The sequence below is a fragment of the Gambusia affinis genome, linkage group LG07, assembly GCF_019740435.1.
Source record: "Gambusia affinis linkage group LG07, SWU_Gaff_1.0, whole genome shotgun sequence".
NCBI lineage: Eukaryota > Metazoa > Chordata > Actinopteri > Cyprinodontiformes > Poeciliidae > Gambusia > Gambusia affinis.
In genome coordinates, this window is record NC_057874.1 from 14,228,238 (window position 1) to 14,246,501 (window position 18,264).

At 41.3% G+C, this 18,264-nt stretch overlaps 2 protein-coding genes across 5 annotated transcripts in view; one reads left to right on the plus strand and one right to left on the minus strand.

Moving 5' to 3' along the window:
• srgap2 (SLIT-ROBO Rho GTPase activating protein 2) overlaps window positions 1–14,631 on the minus strand; it is a 62,756-nt gene extending 48,125 nt beyond the window's left edge. For 2 of the 4 annotated variants that reach the window (XM_044121351.1, XM_044121350.1), the window contains exon 1: window positions 11,900–12,654. In XM_044121351.1, the coding sequence (XP_043977286.1) occupies window positions 11,900–11,966 (67 nt within the window). In that variant the 5' untranslated portion in view covers window positions 11,967–12,654. Of the gene's footprint in view, window positions 1–11,899; window positions 12,659–14,591 lie in introns of those variants that run through there. The other 2 variants (XM_044121354.1, XM_044121353.1) reach the window with 2 other exon arrangements.
• A 353-nt stretch (window positions 14,632–14,984) lies between these two features.
• fam72a (family with sequence similarity 72 member A) lies at window positions 14,985–17,762 on the plus strand. Its single transcript, XM_044122636.1, has 4 exons — window positions 14,985–15,498; window positions 15,688–15,765; window positions 16,176–16,300; window positions 16,965–17,762. Exons 1-4 carry the CDS (start codon window positions 15,347–15,349, stop codon window positions 17,057–17,059), a joined length of 450 nt encoding a protein of 149 aa, XP_043978571.1. The 5' UTR covers window positions 14,985–15,346; the 3' UTR covers window positions 17,060–17,762.
• The last annotated feature ends 502 nt before the right edge of the window (window positions 17,763–18,264 follow it).

An 18,264-nucleotide genomic window follows, 5' to 3' on the forward strand; every position in this document is an offset into this window, starting at 1 on the left:
GAACACCACCAGCTTACAACAAGAGCCCTTCTCACTCTCCAGTCACTTAGCCTGCTGCCTCCCACTGCAACCTTTGCACACAGAGACAATGCCTGTGTGTATATGCAGATGTGTCATGGGCAGCAACCTTTAACACGCCACTCTGCCTCGAACAGAAAGAAATTGCACAGAAGGGACAGAAGAGATCCTGAGAAAAGAAAAAAGAAAAAAAGAGTGATGAGGGTCACAAGAACATGCTTGTGTCAAACAGCTATGCCACAAATGTGATGAAGTGATTGATGGGAGGGGTCTTTGTGCTAAGCCTCACCCCCCTCAACTCTTTATTCTTCTCTTAGTGAAAAACTTCACCCCTCTGACACGAGGGAGTTGTCTTTTCTTATTTTGGCAAAAAACCTCTTGGTCTTCAGCTCAGAACAGGTCCAGACAGAAGTAAACATCCCACTTTCTTCCATTAGATGTAACGGACCATAAAGTGTATTATCTGTAATGGAAATAACCCATCTGCCACACTGTAACCCCTGTGCTAAATGGGCCACTGAACAACAGGAATGAGTAAGTGTGTGTGCATGTATGAGGGGTGGGATGTTCACGTTTCCACTCTATTTGAAGCACATAGACGGAGTCGGGAATCTGCCGGGGGAGGAGAAAGGCAAAGGGGGGGGGGAAGCGGTGGGCGAAGGGAGTAACCTGAGAGGGGTATCCCACCGTGCAGGCAGGCACATGGTCTTTATACACTTCTGTGGGCTAAAAGCTGAAAGAGAGACACGCCGAAGGAAAAGACTCCTCTATAAATCACTGGTGTGAATTGTTCAGCCTTATCAGAAAGAATGAAAAATAAAAAATACTGACTGTTCGGATTACTTTATACCTATTGTAATCTTGGAATTTAACGCACCATTATCTTTTTTTTTTTGTTTGTTTAAAAAAAAAAAAAAGCTGTTTTTTTTAGTAATTGTTAAAACTGTCACTACATCCTAGCAGCGTAATGTGATACAGATCATTGGTGAAAATTTTAGCTCCTTTGCCTCCTGCCTTTAGTCCTACTGCAGAGATACACCGCTCCCTGTCAGAAACAACCAATCAGAGAAAGGAGGAGGGTCTTAACACTGTCAGTCACTCTTGTGTACGTGCTGCTCACACCCTCCCTCTTGCTCGCTGCAGAGCTACGGCTAGTTCCCCACTAACAGTGCCTGCCGTGAATGTTCAGGCTAGTTAGCGTGACCACCGATGATGGCGGATAAAATTTTTTCTTGAAGCAGTAAGTTGTTGTTCCACTATTAGCATATGTTTTTAACGGTGCTTAATTTGTGCAAAATATCCCATTCAGGACATGTGCAAAAAATAGATGTTTGTGATGCAAACAGCTTTTATTTATTAGGTCATGCTGCCCCTATTAAAAACTGACAGACTCCAGAGATGAGAAGACTCCACCATCACCAGACAAAGAGCCTTGAACAGAAAGCCTTATCAATATGTACAACTATTTTTCAACTAATCATACTTCACCCATACAGCCTCATGCTTAGCATACCAAAACTCCAATCTCAATGGTATGTGGATATGCATCTACTCATTCAGCATGCCTCTGTCTCAACTGTAACAATAAAAAATATTCCCCAAAGATTCATAATTATCTTTTATTGCAGGGCTTTTGCTCAAGTCTGTGTGAACTTCAATATAATATCCGCGATGATGTCATTGCACCAAAGCTCCCCCCTGAATGTGCAACTGTGTGAAACGCATCAGCACAACAATCCTCCGCTCTCTTTCCCTCCTGTTTGTAGACGGCTAGCTTAGCACATCTCCCACAGCCTCAGGACACACTTCACACATGCATGAGAGAGCCTGCTCTTCGTGTCGCCGCACCTTTGGCCATTCTCAGTGAGAGGCCCTCCAAGAGCCTGCATCAGCTAACAGGCTCCTGCAGCGGGGTAAGTAACAGGCCTCGGGTGTGTTCCTCCCGCCTGTGCAGCCCGACAGCCGGAGCACGCAGCGTGCTGCAGGTAAACCGCAGTTTAAGGTGGGAATCATCAAAACCCGGCACCGTGGCACTGGGCCACAGTGGCATGTCGGTTCAAAACAAATACATAAATCTATTTAGAAACTTGAGAGATAAAACAGCCACACCCTAAAGCATAAACTGCTTTAATTGGAAAATGGTGTTGGTGCTTTGTGTTTAAACCGCCTTTGAGCAGTTTTTCTTTCTTTTTTTTTTTAAGTATAAAACTGCAGCCATCTTTTAATGTGAATTTAACAGAAACTCACCAAACCTGAATGGCTTCTGTCTGTGTGTTTGTTGTTTAAGGTGTAGACTGAAATAGCATCGCTTTATGCAAAATAATATGATAGTAACAAAAATGTTCCCATGAGCTGTGTCTTTTTTAACAGGCGCACCCCAGACAGCGTTTATCTTGAGCACATTTGATAAAGTTTACCATAAAGTTTATCAAATGAGCTCAAGATAAACGATAAGGGTAGCAAAATATTGCAATGTGAACAAGAAACATGTTTGAGGTAAATTTCAAATGCCTAGGAGAGATGGGTTACCGACAGCAGGATGATTGTTGCAGCTCTGTTTGAAGAAAAAGCAACTAGATCACTGTTGTCATTTTTATTAATCTGAATTCCTGGATGTTAGTAGCTACTGAGCCTTTCTATTGTTCTCTGCACGAGTTTGGTCCAAATGGTGGCACAAGTCAGAATAACATTTAAATCATAAAAACACTTTCTATTTGAATTACACTCCAACTCTGGACCTGACTGGAAACTCAAGTCTCATGAACAATCTTTATCGCAGGTTATTCCCACTGTAGCTGCAGGAGAAGCCTTAATATTCCCAAATGTAGAGTTTAGTGATCACTGGGAGTCGCTGCAATTTGTATGAAAATATACAGAACACTGCATTTCACACTTAGCTCCACATATCAACACTCTGCATGTGTTCAGGTTTTATATTCATATGTACAGAATATACATATGAATATATGTATATTCATATATTCATATGTATACGCATATTCATATACATATGAATATACATATGTATATAAATACTTCCTGCGATAAATATTTCCAGTAATAATCAGTCTTTTAACCCTTGACTTTGATTTGAGGAGATTTCTGGTGGCTGCATGCACGCAGTAAAAATTGCTTTTGTCTTTTTAAAAAGAAAAGTTTAAGATACACTTTAATCTGGATGCAAAACTGTTCGTCCATTACAGATGATGTGAAACCAGGATCTGGGAAAAGAGAGACGCTTAACTCTCTCTGTTTTAAGGATCACAGACCAGGGGATGGTCGTTCGAAGGGAATGTGCGGCATGTTTTTTCAATCATCCTACTACGGATAACGAGCGCATGCGTGCTGACCGTGGGAAGCGAAACTGCAGCACTCCCGTATAACGGTGGGTTTAAAGCAAAAGGTAGGACTCAGCGTTTTACATCAACCTGTTTCAGGAAAAACACTTGGAAGGGCGAAGTGGGAGAAATCCCTACCAGAGCCGCTCCAAATCTGGGAGAAACTAAAATAGAACTGGTGCATCCACATGGCAACGAGTCAGGGGCTGTGGGGGGGCGGAGGGGACGACACAGCGTTCTCACACTCGCACATACAGAAAGAAAGAAAAAGCAGGAAGCTTGGTGTGTGTGTGTGAGTGTGTGTGAAAAGTGATGCGGATTCAGCCGAGAAGAGGTGATGAATGGCTTCATTAAAACAGCATTAGGAGAGGTGTGAACTTGAATAGAGAGGGCCAGTGTGCTGTGACTGCTCTGTTCCAACAGAGAAAAACCTGTCGCAAAAGCCAGATTCTCCCCTCGGTCCCAGAACATCCTGTTTTCTCTCTGCTAATTATTTACAGAGTTCAAAATGCAACACCAGGCTCCCAGAAATCTATTGCGCTTCAGATAATATTAGTTTGGATCAGCGACTTCAACTGGAGAAACAGCAGCAGGAGTTTATTATCATTATCTTTTTATTAAAGATGAACAAATAAATCTACCAAAGATTGGCAGGTTAAATTCTGAAAAATGTGTTTTTCATTCTTGTTCACTGAATAAATCAAAACTCAGAACTCCCACCACACTTGGTCTGTAACCCATCAATAAACTGGATGAAAAAAATCACTTGATTTGAGAGAAGCAAAGATCAGACACGGCCAAATCTTGGATACAGAAAAAAACCCAAAACGTTTCTTGACTCATCTCTCACGCTTATTTCCTCAAAAATAAGGGGGAAAAGAAGGACAACAGCACTGGCATCTAGCAGTAATTAAGGTATAAACGTAAACAAGAGTTTAAACCACAAATGTGGAAAAACCTTTCAAAACAAAGGTCTGCAAATGGCTTTAAACTGTGTGTGTTTGGTGCTAACCTGATTAACCAGGCCCTGCAGGGGAGTCAAATCCACAGCATTCTTTTTCATTTTTCCCTTCTGCTTCTTCTGAACCCAGAAAAAAAGAAATGGGGCAATTCGGTAACCCTGGCAACCAAACTGTTCATCGGCGCCGGGAGAAACTGCTGATGGAGGGGGAAGCAGAGAGGAAGAGACGGAGATACGGCTGGTAGAAGAGCAACACATACAAAGAGTGTGAGAGGCGGTTCTGAGCATCTTTAAAATCAATCCTGGCTTCCTTTCACATGTTTTCCAGATCCACCTCCTCTTTCCGCTCCTTTTTTCCTGCCATTTTTCCTCCTTTGGTGAGAGCCCCTCGCTATGTCTCCCCCTGCTCTCCGTCCAGTACGAAGGCTGTTCAAACACAACCTGTTTCCTTTTGTGCCCCTCGGGAGAATTATACAACCTGTCTTCTGTTGTATTTTCTCTCCTTTCCTTCTCTGTTTATTTACAGTCGAGCGACTGTTCACCTATTCGATTGTCTTACAGAGGATGTGACTGGGCCTTGTCTCCACCCGGCCTGGTCTTATATAGATCTCTGTCATCCTAAGAGTGCTGTCGTCCGGCACATACTCAGTCACACCTAAATATCCCAGCTTGTTTTTAAGTCGGTGTCCAGCAGGAGAGGGTGAGGCCTGCACACACGCACGATATGTGAGCCGTATACTGTAATCAAGGGTTGCAGATTATAGGTTTAGGTTGTCATAGGAGGATGAGGGTCATATTTCACGACAACTGACAAACACCACGGAGGAAAACACAGTGGGGAGAAAGGAGAACAATATGGCGTGAATTTCGACTGAATTTTGACTGAAATAAACTGTAAAAATGAGGAATGGAGATGTTTTTTTTAGGCGCCCTGATGACGACTCCACAGCTGATCACTTTTACAACCACATTTGCATCGGACCACCTGGCATTAAAGGTTTTTACGACCACAAACTAAAATAATACTTCAACGGGCACAAAAGGTGGTGGATCGCAGGTCCTCCTTCCACAGTAGCTGTTAGACAGTATAACCATTACTGAGTCTTGTTTTTTATGCACATATATATACATCCACATCTTCTATATTGTTGTTCTTAAGTTAACCTACTCAGTTGCACATTATTTTTAATCAGACCATGTTATTTTTTCAGTGCTTTTTGACTCATTTTCAAACATACAAATAGTTTTATAGATGACATTTCTCACACCTCGAAACAAACATCATTTGAAAAGACGGCGCAACATCCTAACCATAGTGTCCGCAAATACAAACACAGGTCTGTAGCAACTTCTTCTGCACCACAACTTTATCATCTCACATTAATCAACTGTCTGTCAAGAGGAATGCGACAGTTGACATTATGCAAAAAAAATAAAATTAAATCCCACAGCAGGTAACAACAAACCCACCAAGCCCGCAGGGCTGAGTGCGGCTGTGAGCGACTTTGTGCTTTACATAAACTAATTTGGGTGTTTGTGCTTGTTTGAGTGACGTGGCACAAAAGCTGACCTATTCAACCAGACCTTCAGGGGTGAAGCTCAACACACATTAAACAGTGAGCACCTGAGAAGGTGGGCGGGCCAGGGGGGGGGCCAATCAGAGTGACGGGATTCGCCAATCAGAGCGGGCCGAACATCTGTTGCTCAATGGATTTCACGTCTGGAACACCTGGCACAGCAGATGAACTCTGACCTTTCCCAACTTGAATACACTTCTCTTCTTTGCTAGATTATATTTCAAAATCCTTCTTATTTGTATTGTCTTGGCATGAACTGGTAACAGCGGCCATTAGTGTCACATCCTTCAGCCGCCAAGCATATTCTATAAGTTGTGGAGCTGACAGAGATGGATTAGACGTCTCAATCAAACCGCAACAACGCAGCGCTGCGTCATGAGGCTGCAGGCCGTCCACTGCAGGAGGCCACCTCAGCACTTACAGAGCGAATAGATGTAGAGCTGCGTGTTTTCTCTCAGGTGTGGCAGTAAATTTTCATATTGAGCAGCAAAGAATAAGAAAGCAAACAGGCGAAGGAAGCAGGAAATCAATAAGCGCCGGGTAGAGTGCTGACACAGCGCACACACACACACACACACACACATTCTACAGGGCAGAGGGACACCTGGTTTGGACTACTGTTCTTTTGCCACACCATGGATGGAGGAGGCTGTCTGTCTCATTCTATTCCTTTTTATTTTACGGTGCAAGGATGGTAACTGTAGGGTCAAAATAAGCCTCACAGACCAAAAGGTCCTGCAGCTTTATGTGTGCGCGTGCGCATGTGTGGGTGTGTTATGTGAGAGGCAGCTGATTCCTTTGGCCAAACACAAAGCCGTGGGCCTAAACAGGAAGCTTCACACACTTCTGTATGATCCATGTGTGTTCCCGTTTCACACAAACATCCTTCCTTCCTGTCTGATTCTTTTGAGCTATGTCAGCAGTTTCAATCAGAGCACTTGTGCGGGGCTGCAGGAAGTAAATGCTATGTGTTACGGTCGCCCCATTGAATTGCCTCGATTTGAACACGATCTGAATCCTCTGCATGTTTTCAGCCACACGTGGCCGACGTGGAGCCGTCGTGTACCTCTTTCCGACTGTCGTTTCGTTGAATGAATTACAGCTGTCGCCTCAACGTATGGCCCAAGCACAGGGCTTCGATGAGACGAAGACACAGATCCACTGTCCCGCTCCGTATCACCACTTCTCCCATTGTGTGGCAGTGAAAGCAGTCTTTTATCCTAAATCATACGTTTCCACAGCTGCCTTGTCAGCACGGAGCTCAGTAACGTATACACGCAGGCGGACACACAGTTTAGTCTCTGATCCCTAAACAAATCGACACCATTCCTGAATTTGCAGTGTGTATTTGTGAAAATAAACTTCAATATATTACATTAGGAATTTTAATAGGACAGAGCAACACAGTGGTTGTAAAGTGGAAAGGAAAATGCTGATTTGTTTTTTGTTTTCTTTTTAATCTTGGTAACACTTTATTTGAAGGGGAGTGCATAAGTCTGATATAATAAATATGATATAACACCTGTTAGGTGAACATGAAGGAGTCTTCATGAATATTTATGAATGTTGTTATGAAGTGTCATACGGTAAATAATGACACTTTTAGTGCAAAGTTAACACTTTTAATGCACTTTTAATTGAAGTCTCATTACAACTTTGCATTAAAAGTTATTTACCGAACGACACTCCATGACAACAGTCATGAACATTCATGGAGACTCCTTCATGTTCGCAATAGATGCTATGCTCATAACAGTGTCATGTCAGATCTTCAAATTAACTAATTAACATTTTGTTAACTAATTTACCAAAATGTTCAATGGATGGCAAGCATTGAAGAAGTCCAATTTATTCTATCATCCACCAAAACACGATCAACTGCCTTCAGAGATCACCTAATTAGTGAATGAAATCCACTTGTGTGTGATTTAGTCTCAGTGTAAATCCAGCTTCTGTGTGAAGAGCTCAGAGATTTGAAAAATAACATTAATGTACAAACAATTTACATGGCGACTCTGGTTGAGCTGCAGATGTCCAAAGCTCAGGTGGGACAATCTGGACACATGGTAACTGTTACCAACATGGCCTTTATGAAAGAGTGGAAACAAGACAGCCACTGCCGAAAGGAGGCCATAAAAAGTCTGGTTTCCTGTTCGCTACAAACCATGTAAAGAAGACAACCAACATGTGGGAGAAGGGACAATATGTTTTTGCAATGTGAGCAAGAAAACTAACATGTACAGACGGCGAAAGCATCCTAAATCCTAACACACAAAAAGGGTGGCGGCTGCATCATGCTGCAGGGAGGCTTTTCTTTGGCAAATACAAAGTTACTGGGAAGGTAGATGGAGCCAAATGCAGAGCAATTCTGGAAGAAAACCAGTCAGAGGCTACAACAGATTCCACACGGGGGCGGAGACAACAACAATCCTAAAACAAACAACTGGAGCAACAGTGAAATGTTTTAGGTCCAAGGCATATTTATCGGTCAGAATGGCTGAGTGAAAGTCCAGAGCTAAATCCAATTGGTAATTTGTGGGAAGACTTGGAAATGTACGTTCACATACACTCACCATCCAGTTTGACTGAGTTTCAGCTATAGGGTTAAAAATTGTTTTGGTTCAAGCCGTTAGAGGAATACCTCAACAGCCTGTGAGTCCAGTGGCTCAGGGTTTATCAAAGTGACTCAGGAGGGTTGAACACAAGTACCTCACAATTTTTTGTTATTTTTGAAAATGTACTTGTCATAAAATCTGCTTCTATTTATGCTTCAAAAAAATGAAATCAATGTAAAGTCGTAAGACAGAAAAAAAAAACACACTCCTTAACTGTTTCGGCTGCGTTGCTCACAGGTCATATGTATTTTATCCCCTATTTGAGATTTCCCCTCGTTCCCTCTCACTGCCGTTCTTGCCAGGTCTGTTTCTTTTCTCTGTATTCTGTATTTTTTTTTTCTTTTACCTATCTCTGTCCCTTTAAATGCGCACACACAAACACACATTCATACGCATACACTAACAAACACACCCTGTTCCTAAGCAAGTAGGAACATTCCTCTCCTCAGCCAGAATCCCATATCAGCACTGCATCTGTGTGAAGTACAGTAGATTCAGAGAGCGATGAGGGCACCAAAGCATCAATGTGCACGACGAAAGCATAAAAGGCAACATTCTTCAGTCAGTCTGCAACAAAACAATATCTGTTAGAGCCCACACTGTCTTATCTGAATTTATGGGTATTTCTTTTTTTTTTTCTTTTTTTTTTTTTTTTCATAAAGCACAGATGAGGAAATGAAAACAAGAAGAAAATCTAAAAAAGAAGTTGTGGAAACCGAATAGGAATGGCAGACAGAAATGACTTCACTGTCACTGAAAGCATCCTGGACATATATAGTGCAGTGAAGTGTGACAGTGGGTGATATAAACACTACAAGGTTGAAGAGGTAACAGCTACGGCATAACTCTTAAATAGACAGGCTAAGTACATTCCTTAGGTGGTCAATTAACAATGCAAAAGTTATTTGTGAGGACCGGTGCATACTTGTGCTGCTCCTTCTGCGGCAAACTTATCTCGTATCCACAGAAGGATTTGAATTTATTTTCCCCATGATGCTGCAGTGTGTTGCCGCAGCAAGCGTTATCTTTTCAGAAAGGTATCCCCTCGGTAACACGCCCATAAACAGCATGACAAGCTGCCCCTGCACCAAGACAGACTGCACATATTAACCAGCAGACAAATCAACACACGTAGAGCACATACTTAAAGCAACTATGCAGATGTGCAGGTTTACCTTTCCATAAGTTCGAATGTGTAAAAATATGCAGGTTACAGTCTAAAACAGTGGAGGCAGAGCAGCAGTGCAGCTGATCACCGGGGGAGCAGTGGAGTAAATGACTGTAGAAATCGATGCAGTGGGTCGATGGACAAACATTAAGTCCATGGTGTGACATGCGTGGCAGGCAGCCGTCACAATGCAGCAACGGTAAAGAAGCCTTCACGCCGACTGCCCAGCTTAAACACCTGTCCAGAGGGAGATTAAGACACAAACCCTAATTGCACAGTGGTGGCAACTTCACAAGAGTTTTCAAACAGGCACAGAGCGAAGCAGGTAACAGTGAGGTGAGTCACTGCAGCTAAGATTCTTCTACGGCCTTGTTCAGTTTACAGGAAACGCTTGTAAACTGGCACCTTTGTTGTCAGAGTATGGATAGTTTTGACAACGAAGCAATTATTCACTGTGGAGAAACATGCAGGGCCTTGCAAAAGTAATCGCACCCCTTAACGTCGTTTGTCATTTTGTCACTTTAAAACCTAGAGAACCTATATACTTTATTTAACTTTATGTAAGGGTTCTCCAATATTTTTTACAAGAAAAAAGCTGAAAGTTTTTAGCATGACTTTATATTTGACTCCACGGGGCCACCTTGCGCTGATGGGAGTCTTCTTGAGCGTTTATCCACCAACTTTGCACCAACACAGATGGAAAATCTTCCAAGATTATAGCTCATTCTCAGACGTCTCCATTACTTCGATAAGAACTTTCTGAGGTCAGGCCGGAACAGCTGTCTCAAACTGAGCTTGAAAAACAAATCGATCGGGTCTAGCATCATGAGGGGAAAAGGAGGCAACCCACACTTTTCAGATTTTATTCGTCAAAGATGTTGAAAACCCTGTCCGTTTATTAGTGTTACCAGCCACTTACAATCCAAACGAAGCCCAATTTGCAATCCTTTACGATCAGAACCGATAATCATGAAGCTTCCCTTTCTTGTCATCGGACTGAGTCGTCTGAGAGCGGCACGTTTGTCTTCTGAACATTTTCCAAAGGAAAATAGTGTTTGAAGGCTCCACGCCTAAACGTTCATCTCATGTTTTCCTTTCAATTTGTTTACTTTAACACAAGAAATTCCAGTCCAACGTTATAATTTATGCCTCTTCCCCTTGCGGCTGACTAATCCAGCTCTGGCAAAACAAGTTGATCGTGGAAAGCAGTTTCTTTCTGAGGAAACGGGGAGCACCTGAGGGTGACAGAGCAAGTGGGAAGAAGTGATCAGACCGGTCCCGAGCAGAGGTGGGAAGTGGTGGTGATAGTGATGAGGCAAGTGGTGGCCCATCTTATCAAGTGATCTAGCACTGGTGGTGGCAGAGCTTGTAGTATACAGCCTGTTCACATGGGAGGATCATATCCTTCCTTCATCCCCTCTCCCCCTACCAGCCACCCCTGATTTTCTTTCCCCTTTTTTTTCTGCAGCTTGAGGTATGAACCACATAACCTCACAGATCTGATAAGCAGTCACTTTAACTCTCATAGACCAAGCCACTACAGTACCCAATCGGTACATCTGCCTTTTTTTTTTTTCTTTTTTCTTACCAGCCTAACCTGTAGATGAGCTGTAATCAATGAGCATGCATCCCATCTTTTAATTGCAATGTGTGTTCAGCCCATAAACGAGAAGTATAATGCAGAATAGCGAGGCAGACACGCAGGACACATGCAGCGAGGGGAAGAAAACGCCCTACACCCCAGCTTGTGTTGAATCACCCCCCCTCCCCTCCACCTCCTGTTTCTACTACACATCACCTTTGCATATGCTTTCTCTCTCTGTGTCCCTATAACAGACCGCTGAGGCCACATCTGGACTACACCTCTGATTTCTGCGCGGTTCTTTTTCTTCCTCCCCCTGCCTTTGTTAGCCATCTGTGCGCTGCCTCTTACCCATGCGATCACACGCTTAGAGACATCATATTTACCCTTTAATGACTCCAGTTAATTAAATAGCAGAGATCTGATACGTCTGCCTGGCGACAAATTCGTTTTTCGCAAAGGATCGGCGCAATTAAAAGGAGCAGGAATGATAGGTGAGGGCGCAGACACAGAGGTAAAGGTAGAGAAAATAACACGCTGATCCATAGGAAATATATAGTAAGGAAGCGGAGGGGGGTTAACGCGAAATTGCGTCACTTTGTGCAGCAAAATGCGTAAAAAAAAAAGAAAAAAGTTGTACCTTTAACTTGAGTTTCATATTCGGCCACGATCTCCTTGTCCTTTCGGAATTTCGCCGGAGACGTCATGGCTGAGTTTGGAGATCAGATCCCACTTGTTTTCCCCCCACTCTGAACAGCTCGCTTAACCGGCTGTGGATAGAAGCAAAAAAAAAAAAAAAAAAAAAAAAAAGCCTTCCTGGAACAGTGCTCTTAAGACAGAAGAAGTAAAAAAAAAACAAAAAAAAAACAACGGGGAGATCCCGGGTGGGGAGATGGCAGATCCTCTCGGTGCGGTCTGTATTGTCTCCCTGCCTCGGCTCACTCAGGGCGCATTGTGAGTTTGGCGCGGCTCCTGCTGCTGCTGCTGCTGCTGCCTCACCGCCTCCTCAAAACCGGTTGTGGTGAAAAAAAAACTTCAAGTGGAAAAAGATTAATTCCCTTCATAAAGGAAGAAAATAAAACCTAAGACACAGAGTTCATAAGTAAGCTCTTCTAAAACTTGTTCTGACGGCGAAAAACTCTCCGAGAGGCTTTCGCGTTGGTGCCCGCCCGCCTGTCTAAACTCAACTGATCTGTTCTTCTTCTTCCTCCTCCTGAAGTGAGAGAGAAAGAGGCAGGAAACCAAAGTGGTGATGGAGTGTTGGTCAGCTACTGCGCAGGACAAGCATGGATGCCTGCATGCACACATGGGTAGTAGAACTCACACAGGCAAGGCAAGTGGGCAACATCTTACCTCCACGATGAAATACAATAGAAAGAGGTTTTTTTTAAAAAGTTAACAGCCAGAGCAGTGAAAAGCTATGTGCCTCTTTCAGATTTTTATTGTTTATGCGTTGCTGTCACACTTCAACAAACGTTCCAGATTCTCAGGCTAATTCTAATATCAAACCAAGGACATTTGAGGTAATGGAATAATTAGTTTTCCGTGATTTATTAAGGGAGATCAAATCAAACTATCTGAAAATATAACTTTATGTTGTTGAGTTATGAATCACGTCTGATTAGCCATAGGTTTTTTTTTATATTATTATTAAATTTTACCAGTTACACTCTAGAAAAATTACTACCAGGGCTGTAAATTGAAAAAAAAAAAATCTAAACAACTTGACTGATAACATAAGTCTCAAAACGCAGCACATCATGAGAAACAAATTCACTAATATAATATATATCAGTCAGGAAAAGATTACAATGGCATTTCTAAAGGTCTAAAACTCCATAAAATCACAATGAAAGCCAATATCAGCGACACAATGATGAGCATTCCCTGGAGTTCTCTGTCCTGTCTATATTTCTACCAAAATAACTCCAGGAGTATACTGACAGCTCATCCAGGAAGGTGACAAACAACCCAGAACAACCTCAAACCTACGTTGTCTAATTGCTTGTTTTGTTTTCAGCTGTTTTTATTCTGATCTCTTTTTTTATTTTTTATTACTGCACCAATGGGAAGCACTTTGGTCCAGCACTCTCTATTGTGAGAATTTGATTGATTAATTGCAATGAGAAAACAAAAGCAGAAGACGTCTGTTAGGAGGCATTTCACTAAACAGTCCAATTTGCCACTCAACAACATGTCAGTTTGTCTTTAGACATAAATAAAAGATATTGGTTATGTTTAACAAAAACATAACAATGTGTTTTACTGTAAGACAAAAGACAGCAAACATTGTTTATAATAAAAAATAAATAAATAAAAATAAAATCTAACAAACCTCCACATGTACGGGTGAGATCAAATAATCCAAATAATCAAAGTTCATTTGACTTGAGAATGTTCAGTTGTGTGTTCTTGTTATTGTTTACTCTTCATTTACACATTTGAGCATGCCATGGTAATGACTTATGAAGAAATGGTCTGTTTAAATTTTTATTTCTTTATATTTCAATTTATTACACACTTCTAAATGCTTCACTTGTTGACATCACGGTTGGGATGCGTGTTTCAGATATGTGTTTAGATAATATTTAATATATTCATATTTGTTTTAGTGGTGAACATTGCACAACACTTTTGGAGAAACAGCGTTAGGTGGGAACCAATTCTTTAACACTTTTCACAGAGTTTATCATCTCATTAATTGATGGCAACATGAGAAGGGAGCAACATAATACAGACTAACAGAACTAATATCTTGGCCAATAAACAGCCTGGACAGAAATGTTCCTTGCATCCCTGGATAAGATATACGTAAAAAAAGAAAAAGAAAAAGAAACAACTATCAATGCCCCATATGGCAAATAATTTCCCAATCACAAAATCAGTTTTAAACCACTTGCAACCACTGTAGAACAACTCAGTCCAGACTTTATTTCTCTGGCTTGTCCCAGTCTGATGTGATTCTAATAAAGAAAACATTGAAAATTAACTGTTGTTGTCAACACCAATAGAAAAAAAAAAGATAAGAAATCACAATATGTTTTTTAGAGACTCTCTTTTCACTGTAACTCAGCCATTGCTTTATCTGTCCAGGAACAGGATTTTGAAACAACAGATAACCAAATGCAATCTCAAATCTTCAAATCAAATAGCAAGACCTTTAACCGTATCGTACCATAGCTACCAATTACGATTTAAACATCATCACAAGATGTACAGTAATTGTTCTTCTGGCATGCATAGTCCCATTCACTAAACAACTTTCATGAACTTTGTTCTGTTTTGTTTTGACTTGTACCTTGTCAGAGAGCCATGTTTCGCGTGTTACTTACTTTTTCTGTCCTTTATTATTCTATAGTTTAGCAACAAGGTAGAGGAGTTCAACGATGGATCTGCAAGTTTACGCCCCGGATGCACTGGATGAAATGGTTGCGTAAATCCCGCCTACCCGGAACACCACTTTCTGTCTCGTTGGCTGACAAATGATGCGGGCCAACTTTTAGCTCCTGAAGCAGTGGCATGAGATTTAAATGGCATTTCACTTAACAAATATATTTTTACATTATTTACTGAGAGTTTTTCAACTCTGATTTTCAACCAATCAAATTCGGGTTCTGTAACGAAACTGGCCAATAAGATTAGCTCCTGCAGCAATCATCCAATGACAATCCGAAGTATGGTCTTTTAAACGTGGTTTTAGGAAGTGTCGTTAAACACCAGGAAGTTGTAAACAAACCTGACAGCTATTGAGTTAGCTGTTAAGTATATATGCATGGATCTCGAAATAGCTGAATAAAAAGACGATATTCTTTCTTTTTAAATAATAAAGCTAACCGGTTTCAATGTAGCGGTCATTTTGCGGCTGTTGCCTGGATCTATTCCTCTTCGGTACCGTTACCTGTCTTCCGTTTTTGCGCAGAGGGGAGAAAAAACAAAACAACTAACGTTTTTGTACAAGAACGTTAGACCAGTCGCCGTTGCCGCATCGACAGTAAACGTTAATCGTCTACTATTTACCCGATCCACACTGGTTTAACACCACCGGCGTGAACAGCGAGAAGGGTTTATCTTTATTAGCTAAACAACAATGTCCACATCCAACGCCAGCTTTAAGAACAAATGCGTGGCCCAGGTGAACTGCATCTTCTGTGACAGTCTGTTGTGCACCAGGGGGATGAAGGCTGTGCTTCTTGCAGACACCGAAGTTGAGCTCTTTTCCACGGATATACCTCCAAACAGGTAGGTGCTAACTGGATTAGCCTAGATGCTAGCCTCTGTTTATGTCCGCTGCTGGTTTGGAATTGGCTTCCAAAACTGTTGTTCAGTAAAGTATTTCCACGAAAGTATTATGTGTAGCAAGTCTCGATGTTATTTTTTATCCACGTGTTTAATGCCTTATGTGTTTATTTGAATGCTTCCTCCCGTCAGAACTGTTGACTTTGTGGCCAGCTGCTACTCGACTGAGAGCTGCAAATGCAAACTGAGAGACATTGCATGTCTCAAATGGTATGTTCACTTGATCATTTTCTTCCAGGATATCAATAGTCTTTATTTTAACTAAGAAATGAGGCTTGTTTATGTTTTTTTTTTTTTATGTAAATGAAAAGCTGCTGGCTTTAATTTCCAACTTGCTTTTGTTACTTGAACGAATTACTAGTGGAATTTCTGTGAGTTTCCACTTAAAATGATCAGAATAGTTGCTAAGCAGTTTCATTGCTGTATATTGAATTCACATTGCAGCAGAGTTTGAGCCTCTTTTGTATTCCCAGTCTTTTGTTGTTGTTGTACACAGGACAAAAACAAACACCTGGCAGATAATAGGCAGCCACTAGTGGAGTTAGCACTTTTCACACATGTCCCCAGGAAAAGTGCTGACCTATGGTTTCTTCTTTATTCCCTGTAACTCCTGCTCACAGTGGCAATGTTGTGGGTTATCATGTGGTTGCCCCCTGCAAACCCTGCTTGCTGTCATGTAACAATGGCCATTTCTGGATGTTCAACAGCGACGCTGTGTCCACTCTCAACAGACTTGATGCTACGGGTTAGTACAAGGCCCATTCTTTTATGATTTTTTTTTTTTTTACCAGCCACTTTTTTTCTTTAGGCACCCAGTTAAAGATGTGCAAAACACTTTAAAATAAACTTTTCTTTTACTGCTGAAGAATAAGGTTGGAAAAATCCAACCTTTTAAAATTTCACTCCATTCCGTCGGTTGGAAAAACTGCCATGCAAAGAAATTGCTTTCCAATATAATCATCAGTAACATTTAACTATTTGGATAAGATAAATGTAACTGAAATTTATCGTCTGTTTTCTTGGGGTATAAACACTCAGATGGTTATTTTGTTTCACAGATTGTAACAGAATGATGACCCATGTTTATTTCATCACACGCAGTAGTTATGTTTTCATCAGAAAGCCTTCACCTGCAGTTTTTGCTCCAATCACTTTTTGTTCATACCAATGGCTGATCCTTACAGCCATCTTCTCAAAAGATTATTTTTCATCGTGACTTGCTGTTTTCAGAATTTCTAATTTAACATTATGTAAATACACCCAGCTACAGTGAAAGATGAACTCAGTTTAACTATTTCCACATCGTTGCAGAGGGTGCCAATGTGGGCTGTTGTAAACATGTAGCGTCTTCCTGTTAAATATTTCTTCTTTTTTTTTTTTTTTTTTTTTTTACCTAACTATCCGTGCAGGTCTGAATCTGCTCCTTTGGGGAGATCTTCCAGAGTTGGATGACAGTGAAAACGAAGAATCGGAAAGCCCGTCTGAGGAGGAGTGCATTAGGTAGAGTGCAACACGGACAATGTAAGAGGAACCTAGTGGACGACATTCATTAACGGGGGCGGCGGAGCTGAAGGAGTGTACAGACTATGCTGGGAGGAGACCAAAAAGAGAAGCATTAAAGGGTAACTGAACACTGAATCGCATAAGGCTGATAAGCTCTGCTGTAATCCTCTGTGTGGGCTGTGACTGCAGCTTCTAATCATTCGTCAAACTGATGCTGCAGCAGGTGTTGATAGCGGAGAACACCTGCTGTGACATCATTGGGGCGTGGCAGTGAAGCAGAGGTGCACAAAAGTTTTTGTTGAGTTACCCTTTAAGCTGTGGCCATGTCTTTCTCTTCTTTAATTTACAATGTTAAAGCACAGATTAAACAAACAAATAAATAATGATAATTCCTTTAGGGTATTATAAAATATGTAGCCGAGGAGATTGGAGGACATTCTTGCCTCTTACTTACGTTTTATTTAACTATGAGTAAAGCAGAAGAAGCGATACAAGATGGTGTTGAGTTTAGTTCAGACTCTGTGAAAGGATGGCCACAGCTCACCCAGTTGTGTTCTGTACAGATAACATGCTGTGATTGAGAGCCGTGTCTTAAAGGCCTATATGTGTTCTCGCTGTGTGGCTTGGTGCTGAATGAAACCTCGAGTGCTTTTTGAATCTCGCATATTAGAGAAATGGCACAAATATTAAATGATGTACACGTTCCTTGCTTTTTCAAAGGGCACATAGTATTTAAGGTACCATGCGATTTCAAATGGTATAAAAGTGAAAGATGTTACCATGCATAGATTTATTTATTTTTGGTTTGTACACTTGTGATGGCAGTGCATTTAATATTTAACCCGAAGGTAGATGCCAGATCATAGCAGTTTTCCTTACTAACATACTAACTTAAGGAATATGTGATTGAACAAAAAAGAAACTGAAAGAACTGCTGAGTTAAAACATGCATTTATATATATATATATATATATATATATATATATAAATGAGGGGGATCCAATTTATTGAAATGAGGGAATGTATAAAACATGAGCTTTGCAAGGGTGTCAGGATTCATGGTGAGTTTATTTATGCAACATCGTACCTGCAGCACCTGAGGAGGAAAAACAAGTCAGCCAAGGGGAATAATCATGGATCGTTAAAATATTTGCCTTTTATAAATGGGCTTTAGTCGTGCATTTTATAGGTCGATCTACAGAGCTC